Source organism: Chelonia mydas, chromosome 3 (assembly GCF_015237465.2).
Source record: "Chelonia mydas isolate rCheMyd1 chromosome 3, rCheMyd1.pri.v2, whole genome shotgun sequence".
Classification (NCBI taxonomy): Eukaryota; Metazoa; Chordata; order Testudines; family Cheloniidae; genus Chelonia; species Chelonia mydas.
Genome location: NC_057851.1, coordinates 66494296 through 66509243, shown reverse-complemented (window position 1 = coordinate 66509243; position 14948 = coordinate 66494296). Strand labels below are relative to the sequence as shown.

The following is a 14948-nucleotide window of genomic DNA, read 5'->3' as shown; positions in this document are numbered from 1 at the left end:
AACATATACTTTTTTCATTATGCACAAAAAAAATTGCAAACTTTTCCCCCCCACAAGCTGCACAGCTGAAGAGATTGAATGTAGAAAATTGGAATCTAGTATGGATAGGGTTCTTACCAGAAAGTGCCTTTTGGGTGGTCCAGTGAAATCAGGTTTTTGTTTAGCCAAGTATGATACTTAGAAATTAGCATGTCTTGCATGCACCATATGCTTTTCACTAAACTTAAGGAAGTGAACCACTGAGGAAGACTCTGCTGTGCATGGAGTCAGGGCTTTCTTAACTGTATTGAAACCTCAGTGTTGCATCTTATGCAAAAGACTACCCATTGACTTCAGCGTGGTCAGAATTTCACCCTATATCTCCAGTAGCACAGTTCCCCCTAGCACTGTGCTACGATATTGGTTTGGTCTAGAATCAAAGTGAATATTGCCACCTGCTAAACAACCAATACCAATTTTTGTAGCACTTATGTGTTCCTTAGGAGTCACCTTTCCAAATATGGACGTGGCCTGATTCTGTTCATAATCATATTTTTCATATGAAGATCTCAAAATACTTTACAAAGGTGGGCTAAGGAGGAGAAATACAGACACAGAGAGTTAAAAGGTGACTTGCAAAAGGCTAAAAATTGGACTGTGCTCTTTTTGGTTCTTTATGATGTATAAATCCTGAAAAGTGTGTGGGATTTTTTGTTCTTGTTTTTAAATACTACTAGTTTTTAACAATAGAAATATTAGGAATGTCAAGTCTGCTCTTTTTTGATTTAGCAGATTCTCTGGTGATCTTGGCTCACAATCCATATTTTTCAGATCTCTTAATTGAAAGGTTATGGGAATACAATCTTTTCACAAAACTATTTTAAAAATGTTTTTCTCAGGGCGTTGAGTTGAACAGGAATCTAACAAGCAAGCAAACAAATCCACCATATAGCCTAAATAAAAATCTCTTCCCCATTCAATGAAGTTTCACATTTTTAAAGATGATATCTATCTATCTACCTACCTATCAGACTTATATGGCACCTGTCATCAGGGTATTTGTGTCTCACACTCTTTATGTACTTGTTTATCCACACACCATAGGGAAGTACTGTTATCCTCATTTTACAGATGGTGAACTGATACACAGAAATACTAAGTGGCTTGCTCAAAGTCATATAGGAAGTTTAGGGTAGAGAACGGAATTGAACCCAGGTCTCCCAAGTTCCAGGGTAGCAGCCTAACCACTGGACTATCCTTCTTCTCTAGGTCATCATAAACCTACTACAGAACTAGTGGTCTATACACTTCTAGGAAAAAAATGGATTAGCAAGATCAGAATTTCTAATGTATAGCACAAGCCTCCCCAAACCCTTTCAAATTGCATTCACACATCAGAAGCAAAAGAGGGCACAATCCCAATTTTTTTCTCTGTGCATATTGCCTTTAAGTGGCTTACCCAAAGCCAGGAAACAAGACTGGCAAAGCCAGGCATACCTTCTGACTTCCAGTTTTCTGACTTGATTGGCTCACAGCCCCAGGTCGGATGGCAGGAGATGGTTCTATTTTCTTATTAACATTTGTCTGATACAGACTATTATTTTGGTACACACACAAAAATTGTGGGAATTACCATTGAGGGGTGTAAAGAACCATTGGGATTTCTAAGAATGGATGTATTCCATGTTAGCATTTGGAATAAGTAAGAACTGTTGCTATACGCTCCTCAGGAAAAGCCTCAGTCTTCTGCAAAGTCCTATGTCCAAGCTATGTTCCTATGTAGTGCACTGTATAACATGCTATTGTTGTGTTGACCTACATTTGAACAAGTAGTATATTTGATATAAGTGAGTTACAAAAAGCCAGTCTATCTAAACATGAAGGGAATGGAATATATTGATCAGACAATCAGTGAATTGATCTAAAGTTTCATTCCAATTTTAAAAATAATAGGAAAAATTTCTAGATCACCTGAAATGTAAGGTGTTCAGGACCTTGTCGTATCAGACAGAACAGCAAGTCATGACCAACGCAAGGGAATAAGAGCATAGAAGAGAAAAGGGTTACATTAAAATGTCAGGAGATAAGCTCTTGTTCTTTACACAACTTACTGGTTCCTAATCCCTTGCTTGTACTTTTTAATACTACTACTTATGTATGTATTTAATAAGATTGGAGAAAGCAAATTCAGTTGCTTGAGATTCAGACACAGGGCATGGGAAGTGTAGCATTGCACCCCTCTACCAAAGTACTTTATCTACACTGCATGCTGTGAGTAAAATTGGTTCAGACCAGTTGTTTTTACTCATAGTTATGTGCCATTGGTAAAGTGTTCAGCTCAGGAGAATGATGCTACTTTTTCTCCTCTGCAGTGACCCCATTACAAGTCCTCATGGATGTGTCACATTCTCTTGAATCTTCGAAGTGAGAACACTGTTAAACATGTAGCACTTCTCAATGTGAGACATTTTATAGATGCTAAGAAACAGTTAATATTTTGACTTTCTCTTATCCCTTTTGCACTGAAAATTAAGGGCCTAACCCTGTAATGTGCGAGTGCCTCTCGTTCCCATTAGTATCAATTAGGTTGTAAAGCATTTAACACTTCACAAGATATTGGATTCTAATAGCATAGAAAATAAACAGTTTAATATTCTTGAGATGTTGAGAAGTAATATTTCTTATATCTTTATGAAATGAGGTATTGTTTGGGGTTCCTCTAAGCTAGGATAACATCTCTGAAGAATTTCCATTCCAGATATGAGCCCCCTAAAAGCATTTTTTGTGCTTTTATAGTTTAAATAGCCAGCTGATGGCTGTTTGTCCCATCATGGTTGGTTGTGAGGCAGAAGAGACACAAGGTGTAGAGTGTTGACTTCTGCTTTGATCCAGTTCAGCTTTTTCAAGAAAAAGATGTGGCAGTTGAAAGCATGAAGGCCTAATGTTCAAGGAAAGCCTTTATATATGTAATACATTAGAAAAAATACTCTAAAACAATCAGTGCTTTCATAAGGATTCCCCAAAATGCTGTCAAAGTCAGTGAGACCATGTAAGAAATATAACTTTTAAAAAATGTTTGGCATTTATTTGAGGTAATTTTTTTTCTCCAAATTCGTTCCTTATCTTATACCCCTTTTGGATGTTAACGTCCACCATTATATACAACCAAGTGAAACTAAAAATCAGAAATGCGTCTGCAGGTTTTTTATTTGTTTTTGTGCGTCAGTAGACTTACTCCTTGTGAAAATTGTTCAGAATTGCAACACTGCAACAAATTCCAGAAACACTGTATATAGCTTAAACACAATTTGCATGTCTATTGATAAGGATTCGTAAATCTCATATGCTGTAAATGTTGAAACAGATGCTCCATAATAGATCAAATAAACTACATTAGAGTATATTATAACTAATTTGATCTCTTATCTGAACTGTACAAATGTATTCTCTTTAGGCTGAAATCAATTCATCCAGAAAGTCTATCACTGAATCCCCAAACACATCGGAATTGAACCACTCTGCCACCTTACCTGAGCTGCGACAGGATGGTATAAGTAGAGCATTCCAGAATCCAACCACCAGTACAATGGTATGATATGTGTTTGATAAATCTTATTAGATGTGAGTGCATTTGCAAATGGAGGCCAGGATCTGAAAACCAAGCAATGTATAGACATGTCCAGAGAATTATTTAGCTGATATGAGACTTTCTTTAAGATTGTGGAATACTTAGTTGTGTAAGACTACATAATAAGATATACAGATAGGTGAATTTCCTTTTATTTATATGATGATAAGGAAAAAAACTTTTTCTTTACACGTTTAGTAAACACTTGAAATCAATACTTTGACCGAAGAGCAGTTAACAAAATAGACTATGTATACCAACATAGAAATTATGTGAAGAAGACATGCCACTGTTTAAAAAAAAAAAAAATTTTTTTTTGGCCCTGAGTCACTAATGACTAATGGGACTAATTATACTATAGGGCCAGGGGTTGCTTTATTTTCTTTCCAGCCACTATTCTTTCTCCTTCTTTTGCTTTATTTCCAAACTCACTGGCCCTGTCTAGGCTAGGATTTCAGATGTAATGTTAGCGCTTATCAGGATAACCTAGCCTTTAGTTTGATTCTTTTAGCACATTAAAGACAACTGTGTCTTATCGATAGTAGACTCTTAAAAGGTGTTAATTAGCATGTGTTATGTAATCTTAAATTCTAGCCTAGACAAGGCCATGGAGTGGGCTGTCTGTAAGAGCTGTATTAATTTACTGACCTTACACTGAATGCCAGATCTGTGTACTCTAAACTGACTGTTATCCTCTGCATCTAAGTCATTTCTAAGCTAAGTCTCAAGGTGGATACTTCAACCTTGTCTTTTCTGCTTCCCTGGGTATGGCTTGTCACTTCCTCCTTGATATTCTGTCTTTTCTGAGCTTCTGTGGCACCGTCCTTTCATAGGTCTTCTACCTCTTTAGCTGCTCTTTTAGTGTTGCTCTTGGCAGTTTCCCCTTCATTCCCTCTCTACTGGATTCCTCTGGGCTCTGTTCTTAGGCTCCCTCTTCTTTTCCCTGTGCACCCTATCCTAGGGCAACTTCATCTAGTTACATGGGTTTAATTATCAACTCTATACTTACGATTGTTGAGTAGACCTCTTTAGTTTAGATCTCTGCTCTGCACTTCAGTCTTGCACCTCTTTTTGTCTCAGTGATGTCTCTTAGATTATAAGATTTTTGAGGTAGGACCGTGTCTTCTTACTTGTATATAGAGAAACCATGATTGGGGCTTCACTCATCTAGATGACTTGACATAATCTCAGAATCAACATAGCCAAAACAGAGCTCTTAACCTTTTCTCCCCAAGTACCTCCACTAATTCCATTCTCTGTATTGGTTGATAACAGCACCACCACCCCTGTACCTGAGGCCCATCACATGGAGATCATCTTTGACTTTGCCCTTTCCTTTGCTTTCCTCCTCCAGGCCATAATAAAATCATGGCACTTCCATAACATTTACCAGAAACCCACCCTTTGCTGACCATCTCAACAGCCAAATTCCTCAGCTGCATCCTAATAAACAAACCTCAAATACTACAATCTCTTCCTAAATCTTTAAGATATTAAACACGCTTGCTCTTCAGTGCACTCTCACATGCTGCCAGCCCATCCAAAACGTTGCACCTAATGTTTAGTCTAGAATTTACCTGTCACTTCAACCACTACCTGGAAGGCCCTGAATGCAATGGAACCAGTGGGAGGGAGGCAGGCTGCAGGAAGTCTATACACAGTCTGCACCTCCTGGGCATCACCATACCTTTTGTGGGGACTCCCATCATATAGTTGATTTTGCACTGATGAATGCTGGTCTGATGAATCCAGAACTATACAGATCCACGATACACTGAGATATGTATGCAGCTGCTGGAGAGGTTACGGCATTCTTTGGGATGCTAGCTATTAAGAAAGATTCTGCTTCCCAACACACAGAATGTTCACTCAGGCTGGATCTTGAAGAGGATTTAGCCCTTAGTTACTTATGCATTTAATTTAAAAATGCCAAAGGATGCTCCTTGTGATAACTTCACATAGGGCAACAAAAGTGAAACAGTACCTTCCAACTATAGAGCTTTAAGAGTGAAGAGGACCATGAGAGGGCTAATACTTGAAGTAGATGCCACGAAGCAAGGGAGTCTGTAGAGGCCATTTCTGAAAATTAGACCTAAGTGACCTTCCTAGATTTGCCCAGCAGTCTGTGGTAGAACTGGGATTAAAACCCAGACGTCCTGACTCCCAGTCCTTTGCCTTAACCACAAGAGCAGCCTTTCTCTTTTTCCATTTCTTCCATTAATTGCATGTTATAAATAAATTGATTATTTTCTTCTACTGTTGCAGCATTCAGTAACTTGTTTTATGTGTTGGTTAAAGATACACAAATGTTTGTGGTATCTGGATACTACTGTAGTTTATTAAGAAGGTTTCAAGAACTTTATCCTTCTACTTACTGTCCCAGTCTCTTGCACCAGAGTGTGATATTCTTATGTACAAGAGGCAAAGAAGTATGTCTGCTGCGATTTGCAGATTTTCTTTTAATTAAATAAGATTATGTTCCTGTTTTTGTAATCTCTGCAATAAATTTGGCTAAGTAAATGAAAATCTTAATTCTTACCATTTTAAATAAATTGTGCACTTTATTATGACATTTGCATATGAATACTGCCAGGGATAGGGCTTATATAACCCAGCCATTCTGGAAGTGCCTAAGGCCTGGTACTGGGCCAGGGCACCTGCTGTTGTGACTGCTGCAAATGCAATCTAAATTCACTGATAAATTGTAGACAAATCTCAGATAAGCTGTGGAGTTTTTTTAGCAATGATGGGCTACAAATTGGTTTAAAAAAAAAAAAGAAGTCAGACCATCTGTTGCATCTTGCAGTGCACTTTCCAGCTAGGTGGAAATACAAACATGCTAATAGCATGCATTTTTCCACGATAAGGATTTCTTCCAGATTGTTCAGGTTCAGAATAAGCCATTTGATTATATTCTTTTTACCACAAATCCTGGCTCTTAAGAGTATTGAATTAATTAAAACTAATACACTAGAGCCAACAGAAATAATCACGGGCATCTTAGTGTTTAAATTGGAAAGGAAGTCTTTTTAAATAATAAGAGTTTAATTATTCCCATTTCTAATAATATTGTTTTCTTCAGTAGATTATCAGTTCTACTGCATGCATAGTTTTTTTTTCAGAGCAGTTGACATATGAAATGATTAAAGCTTTAAACTTACATAAACATTTATTTGTTGCATGTGATGGACTGCTGTCAAAAGTAGATTAATATTTTAAGGGATCAGATTGTCCATCTCTCTGCTCGTATTGCTTCACTGAACATATGTTTCAAAAGCTGCCCATGTTTCTGAGCCACCACCATTTGGGAGTAGGAACCAGTTTAATTTCAGTCCATTTCAGTCACTGGGGAGTGAGGCATTGTCAAAGCTGAACAGAGGGAAAATGAGATGTGAAATGTGAAGGGTTGTATTACAGGACCTGCTCTTATTCATTCCTAGGGTAAACTCATGCTGAAGCTAATAAAAGCCTACCCTGAGCAAAGATAGTAAAAATGGGCCCTGAGGCCCTGATCTGATACTAGGAATGTGAGGTAATGAAATTCAGTTCCATTTTACTACCAGGCATTCTTTCTCTACCACGGCATATTTTTGTTCTCTGGGAAGGAGTTTCCTACTGAGGAATAGGACTGGGTATTCTTCCTCCCCTACCATTTGAGAAAGTACGGCTCCCAACCTTACCTCAGAGGCATCCATTTCTAGTAAACTCCTTCTCGAAGTCTGGGTCTGCTAGCACCGGACTACTGCAGAGGGCTGTCCTCAGATCTGCAAAAGCTTCTTCAGCCACGCAGGCCCATTTCACTATGTCTGGGCCCCAGGCTTTTATGAGGTTTATCAATGGGTATGCTCCAGTAGCAAAGTGGGAAATGTATTGCCTGTAGTACCCAATAATCCGCAGAAATGCTGTGACCCATTTCTTCCAGATCAGTCGAGGCCAACTTTGTATCACCTCTAGCTTGTTTAGTTGGGGTTTCACTGTGCTTCTCCCCACAATGTACCCAAGGTATTTGGCTTCCACTAGACCTATTGCACACTTGGAGGGATTTGCAGTGAGACCCACTGTCCTCAAGGTATCTAATACTGCTTCCACCTTTTCCAGGTGCATCTCATAGTTTGGGCTATGGATGACCACATCATCCAAGTAAGTGGCAGCTTACTTGGCATGTGGATGTAACAGCTTATCCATGAGCCGCTGGAAGGTTGCAGGAGCCCTGTGCAATCCCAAAGGGAGGATGGTGTACTGATACAATCCTTCTGGTGTCGAAAAAGCAGTTTGGGGCGGAGGGGTGGGGGGTGGGGGGTGTTTTTTTTGGCTTCCCTTGCCAGAGGAATTTACGAATACCCTTTGGTCAGGTTGAAGGGTGGACGAGAATTGTGCTTTCCCCAGTTGGTCAAATAGTTCACCTATTTGAGCTATGGCATTGGCATCAAACTGGGATACCTTGTTTAATTTTCCAAAGTCATTCCAGAATTTCGTAGTGCCATCTGGCTTAAGTACCAGAACGATTGCACTGGACCACTGACTATGGGACTCCTCAATGACTCCTAGATCTGGAATGGTTTAACCTTCACCTTTACTCTGGGATCTGTGATGATGACCTTCTGTGGTTCTGCCTGGCTTCTCAGAGAACACGTGGTTTCATTCAGTCATTTTGATAACTTCTGCTCCTTGTTCAGGAGTCAATTGTGGGGATATTCTGGTGGCGTCTCTAGGGCGACCACATAAGCTTCTGTGTTTTGCCAGGGCTTCAATAGATTGACATGGTAGATCTGCTCCTGCTTTTGGTGATCAGGCTGTTAAATCTTATAATCAATCTCCCTGACGGCTTCTATTACTTCATATGGGCCCTTCTATCTGTCCAGGAGCTTGCTTTCAACTGTGGGCACTAGCACCATTACCTGATTTCCCATCTGGAATTTGCAAACTTTCGCTTGGCGATTATAATAGGTCTTTTGAGTCTCTTGTGCTCTTTCCAGGTGTTCCCACACTATGGGGGTGACTTGGGCTTTTCGGTCCGACATCTGTATCACATGAGCAATGATGTTCCTCCCCTGGTTAGGTTGTTCTTCCTAGTCCTCCTTGGCAGTCTCCAGTATGCCACAGGGAAAACTCAGTGGAAATCTGGGGACCATCCCTTATTGCAAACATCAAGTAAGGTAGTAAGTTATCCAAATGTTTTCTGTCCCGGCTCACCACTTTCCATATCATGTTCTTCAGTGTCCTATTAAAGCATTTGACAAGGCCGTCAGTCTGTGGATGGTAGACTGAGGTTCGTAAGGCCCGTAAGTCCTTCATCAGCTTTTACACAAAGGGGGTTCCTTGATCCATCAAGATCTTTTTAGGTATCCCTACCCTAGAGAAGATTTGAATCAAATTCTTTGCTATCGTCTTGGACATTTCGTTTAGTAGGGGGACGGCTTCTGGGTATCGAGTGGCATAATCCAGAACAATGAGTACAGTCTGGCCCCTGGCCAACTTCTCTGGTGGGCCTATCAGATCCATGGGTATCCTCTCGACAGGGATTTCAGTAATTGGTAAAGGTACTAAAAAGGCCCTTAACTGCGGTCATGGGCTGTGTAATTGGCATTCTGGGCAGGAGGCACAATGGAGGTTGATGATATATAAACTCCTGGCCACAGCACAGAGGAAGAAAATAGTAATCATGCTGAAAGTAGAAAGGGGGGAGCGTTGCCTATGCAGCATTCTCATCTGATTGCCAGTAGTAGCCAGTCTCTGGACAAACTGTTGTTGTGCTCTGCAGAAATGTGGGAAAGATGTCCAGTTGCAGAGGAAGAGGTGAGGAGTTTTAAAAAAACCAAACCATTTCCATCAGACTTACCCTTTGAAGTTAATTTTGTTGCTTTCAGCAATAACTTTTGCTCAGTGACATTTACCCCACTCCACTTGGAAGGAGGGAGGGGTATTGTTTGTTGAACTGGTGTCAGCACAACGGAGACAATAATGCTGTTAGGAGGAAGGTGTCCAGACAGTATGTGAAGCAGTTGCCACTTTATCAGGATCCACAGGGTTTTCTGAAAGGTCCTCTGGCTCTGCACAGTTTTGAGACCACATCCTCTCTTTGCACCATCAGTGGCCCTTCCTCCCTGTGGAGAGGAAGTGGTGCATTTCTCATGCCATTAGCTGAGCATTCTTTCCATTCTGTTGACTTTGGATCAGGGATTTGGAGCAATCAAATTTGTGAATTGCTCTGCTCCGGCACCAATAGTGACGGCTCCAGCTCCACTCCAACTCCGCTCCGCACTCCGACTCTGCTCCGCACTCCGACTCAAATTAATTTGTAACGAAATAAAAAAGTGCATACTGTAATTTTGAAAAAACATTTTTATTCAGACTATTAAAACAATTTAAATGTCATCAGCAATGATACAAACTAGAATCATTCATAATTCATTCTGTAAAAAATTATTGCAGCAATCAAGTTGTCTTTCATAGCCTGTTGCAAATCATTTAAAATGAACTTTAAAGCCGAAAACAGTCGCTCTACACTAGCTTGAGTTGTTGGGATGCTCGAAGCAATTCTACAGGCAGCCTGAATGCGGTGTGGGTAGCTGTGAATGGCCTCAAAAACAGACTTAGCTTTTAGCCTACCAATAGACTCCATCACCTCACAATCTTCCCGAAAGTTTCTCTCAAATAATGCTTCATTACAATTATGAATCGCAGAAACTCGCTGGCATCTTTCTTGTTTATCCAGTTCCTTTTCGAAGGCATCATCTTCTGAAGAATTGGTGCTTGAATTATCTCCATTTCCCTGTGATGATAGAAGACGTCTCAGGGATGGACGCTCGAACAAGTTCAGAGTGGAGACGGAAGTTTGAGAACAGCCTGCTGTTTCTGAAGGATGTGAACTTTCCGAAACCGCAAATTCGATTGTTGATGACTCCTTTTATTGTATTTCGTTTTCTTCAACCTCTTTCGCCAAGTTCAAATGTAGCAATAGATTTTGTTTTTTGAGTCATCGAGCAATATCAAGGAGCCCTTCCTTTGCCTTTGGTATTTCCCTTGAAGTAAGAAGAATCCGATTCCGTGGGTCAACATAAACTGTAGCAAGGAAATGAATATTGTCAAAAAGCTTCTCTTCGCGTTTCTGCATGGGGGATAGAATTCCTTCTGCAATTTGTCCACCGTTTTCTTGCAAGAATTTTGACAGTTTTTGCCATTCCTTCATTAAAACTCCCGGGGTTACATCGACAGCTTGACGATTCATGGTTGTTTGGTTTGGCTTTGCCAAGAGGTCTCGCAGGTTCTTCACTTTGTCCCATTCAGCTTTTGTTAACTTGAGTTCTCTTGTTCCAGCAGGAGCCACTTGTTCACAGTAAGATTGAAAAACGAGAAGCAGATCAATCATCGCAAACGTTGAACCCCAGCAAGTCACAGTATCCAATGATTGAGTTACCCCATGTAGATCAAGCAGAACACTTCGAATACTTGGGGTTCTTAGTTTGACAACGACTTGTCAAATTTTTGCCAGAAATTTCTTCGCGAGTTCTTTGTTCAGTCCGTCCCAGATTGCCAACTGAAGAGTGTGAATACCACACCTCATCAGTTGGACTTTTGAGTTGTCCTCATGAAGCCATGTTGGAAGTATGAGGCTGGGGTCATTAACCCATTGTGCAGCAGCATCTATGTTGAGTTCAATTTCATCCATTCCTTTAATTCCTTCATCAGGCAAAATAGCTTCAGTTCTGTCCACATCCCTGTTCTCAGAGGTAGAAATGGTTTCATTGTCCTCGCTGAAATTTTTGACGGCACACATCATGTTTGCTGCATTGTCAACGCAGATGCTCAGCACTTGCATTTCACTGATCCCAAATTTTTCTAAAATAGCTTTTACTTGACTTTTCACATATGAAGAATTGTGATGCCTTTCAGTGTCAATTATGTCCAAGGTGTTTTTACCACAGCTTTATCTTTTCCTTCTTCGTAGTACTGAGCACTGATTGCAAGGAAATTTCTGTTTCCACGGGTTGCCGCATCCATTTTCAGGTAGCACAATTTTTGCTCCAAAGCTTTCTTGAAAAAAGAAAAGGAGTACTTGTGGCACCTTAGAGACTAACCAATTTATTTGAGCATAAGCTTTCGTGAGCTACAGCTCACTTCATCAGATGCATACTGTGGAAAATACAGAAGATGTTCTTATACATACAAACCATGAAAAAATGGGTGTTTACCACTACAAAAGGTTTTCTCTCCCCCCACCCCACTCTCCTGCTGGTAATAGCGTATCTAAAGTGATCACTCTCCTTACAATGTGTATGATAATCAAGGTGGGCCATTTCCAGCACAAATCCCGGTCCCCCCCCCCCCCCCACAAACCCACTCTCCTGTTGGTAATAGCTTTATCTAAAGTGATCACTCTCCTTACAATATGTATGATAATCAAGGTGGGCCATTTCCAGCACAAAACAAGGGGAAATAGGTTACCTTGCTTTCTTGAACTCTTCACGACCAGACTCAGCTGTGCTGACAACTAAATGACGAACCGTATCATACCACGTCGAAATGCCAAGCTGCCGACCCATTTCACCTGCAGTTTTTTGGAATCCTTTGTTCTTTAGCCTGAAGGTAGTGAGCTGTGTTGAACTCAAGCAAACCGTTTCCATCAGCTCTTCATGGAAAGTATTGGCATACATGGTGACTGTAATCTTTGATGACTTCAAATATGAGTCAAGTTTTGTTTGCTCAATTTTGGGTTTCTTTTCAGATGAAGCTCCGCAAAAAATCTTTTCTTCGGGAGTTTTCAAAGAGCCAGATGAACGTCGTTTAGCCGCGTCAGTTTTCTGTTTTGCCTCATCTTCCTGGTCCTTTTTTGTAACCAAAGCCGCATAGTTTTCAGGATGGTTACATTTTACATGCCGCCAAAGGTTGAAACTTTTCACGGCACTTGCTTTCACTTGTCTTGAAGCTACATGGTTTGAGCTCGCCATTCACTTCCTTTTGCACCTTGCACGTTGCCGATTTCTTCTTTGCTTTTCCCAAAAACCCAAATTTGGGCTTTTCAAATTCAAAAGTAAAGACATCGTTGAGATCCTTTTCTGTAAACTGGCTATCAATCATGGGGGGCAGGTTTGATTTTTTTTGTTGAAGCCATAGCTAAATCTTCTTGTGCTGCTACTGCATCCAAATGTTTCTTGTTATGATCTTCGAAAAGCAATGAACAAAAGCATTACATTTTTTTATAATGTACCTGCTTGTGATATCTTAACCACTTAAGGTACTTCGAATTTATTGTGGATTTTCTGGACAAAAATGATCGCATTTTCTTTTTACACAAAATTATTATTAAAGTATATTTTAATATTTTTAACATGTTTCTTGCAGTTTTAATGAAGTAAGAAATATTTTTCATATAGATAATAAATTTTTATTTATAAATTGCAAGTTAGTTTTTCTTATGAAATTTTGCGGTAAAAATATTCGAAATATTTTCCAAGTTTTAATTAATATCTCAAAAACACTTTAATATAGATATATCAATGAAATTTGGTATGTGCCGTAGCGTTAGTACGTGCTATCGCTGTTCTACAACATTAATTGTTGGGAATTAACAAGGCTACATGTTACAAGGTTGAAAATAAACTTTAACGGGAAAGAGGATTCAAATTGCAAGCACAGTCCTTTTAGTAAAGAGTACAAATTTTCGGAAATATGTTTTTGCTTCATCAGCCTGAATAGATTATACAAGATAGAGCAAATAACAGGTTCTATCTTGTATAATGTTTCCAGCCTGATGAAGGAAAAACATATTTCCAAAAATTTGCTCTCTTTACTAAAAGGACTGTGCTTGCAATTTAAATCCGCTTTCCCGTTAAAGTTTATTTCCAACGTTCTATCGTACAACATCATTCAAATAAAATTATTTAAATTACAGGCGTCATGAACTGGGGGGACTGGGCCAATTTTATTTAATATTTTTTAAATCTTCAACTATTTAACAGCTACGACCCTGGAATATGATTTAATGCTAAAACATGCATTAAAATGGTACTCTTAATTTATTTTGTATAATTAACCGTTTCCGAAAAACTGTTTAAAAATGTTAATCTGCTTAGATGCTTAGAATGATACAAACAGTTTTTACTTATTACTTATTTTTCAACTTTGGAATTATAAATTTTAAACGTAATAATAATAACAACAATTATTAACTTATTAAGGAACATAATATTACCGCTCGTAGCTGGGGCAGTCGACGACAAGCCTTTCTTGAAATATGAAATAAAAATGACCAACCGCCAGTTCGGGACGCCTATGGTTTAAATAATTTTGGATAATGTAATATAGTAGCACATATTAACGCTAAGATACAGACATAATTTCATTACTTTATATTAAAGCGTATTTGAGATATTAATCAGAAATTAACTTCGTCACCTCCTTGAAGGGACTGTAGCTCCCTTAGGAAGAATTTTAGGACACATTTCACGGAAACATTTTTTCTTAAAATGACCTAAGGATTCACCCCCAAAGTTGTATTGGACATTTTCCAATCACTCTGGATGTATCACAAAAATCACTCCTAATTTATGCAAAAATGTTTACTGTATATTTATATGGCTGCTGCACGTGACTTTTTCAGCATGTACAAATGAACAAATGTAACTGGAGCCCATGTGTGAAATGAGCTTAAGTGGTTAATATCTCTTGCGATATCTTAATATATCAAAAAACAAAAACTTTTTTTTTTTCTTTGCAATATACCTGTTTGTGGTATCTTAAATGTTGCATTTTGCATCACACTTTTCCGTAATCGCAGCACTCAGCGTGTCTCGTTGATCAACCCTTACAAAAGAAGTATCAACACATACTAATCTAACTAATCTACACAAGTACGTACTCGCCTAACCTTGGCACAAGGGTGGGAGCAGTCTGCAGTGTTGCTGGATGTCTGATAATTATCTGATTCTTTAAAAAAACATAGTAATTTTGTATCTGTACATTAAATCTTGATTTTGGCCCAAGTGAGAATAACTGTGACATATTACGTAAAGTGGTAAAGTAGATGTTAATATCAATTGTTATACAATCTGAAACTTTTTGGCACCTTTAGGACTTTCTTGCTAAATATCATTCATTGTGGATTGAAAATGAAAAAAAAACTGGAGCAAGATTTTCTGTGCTCTGGCTCCGCTCCAGCTCTGGGCAAAAACTTGAAGCTCTACTGCTCCACTCTCCAGCTCTGGGCTCTGCTCCAAAGCCCTGCTTTGGATGGAATACTGCCCACAGTTATCAGTGAGGTACAGAAACTCATGGTTTTATAGATCAGCATTTGTTTACTATTCAGTGTTTCTTTTTCAGTCTTCAAGCCTGTTAGCTCGTA

General features: G+C 39.2%; 1 protein-coding gene across 3 annotated transcripts in view; it reads left to right on the top strand.

Annotated features, from left to right (window-relative positions):
• The window catches only part of UBE2J1 (ubiquitin conjugating enzyme E2 J1), a 58036-nt gene that overhangs the window by 34566 nt on the left and 8522 nt on the right, over nucleotides 1–14948 (top strand). For 2 of the 3 annotated variants that reach the window (XM_037894462.2, XM_037894465.2), the window contains one exon: nucleotides 3434–3568. In XM_037894462.2, coding sequence (XP_037750390.1) covers nucleotides 3434–3568 — 135 coding nt within the window. Of the gene's footprint in view, nucleotides 1–3433; nucleotides 3569–14678; nucleotides 14866–14948 lie in introns of all 3 variants that reach the window. The other variant, XM_037894464.2, reaches the window with a different exon arrangement.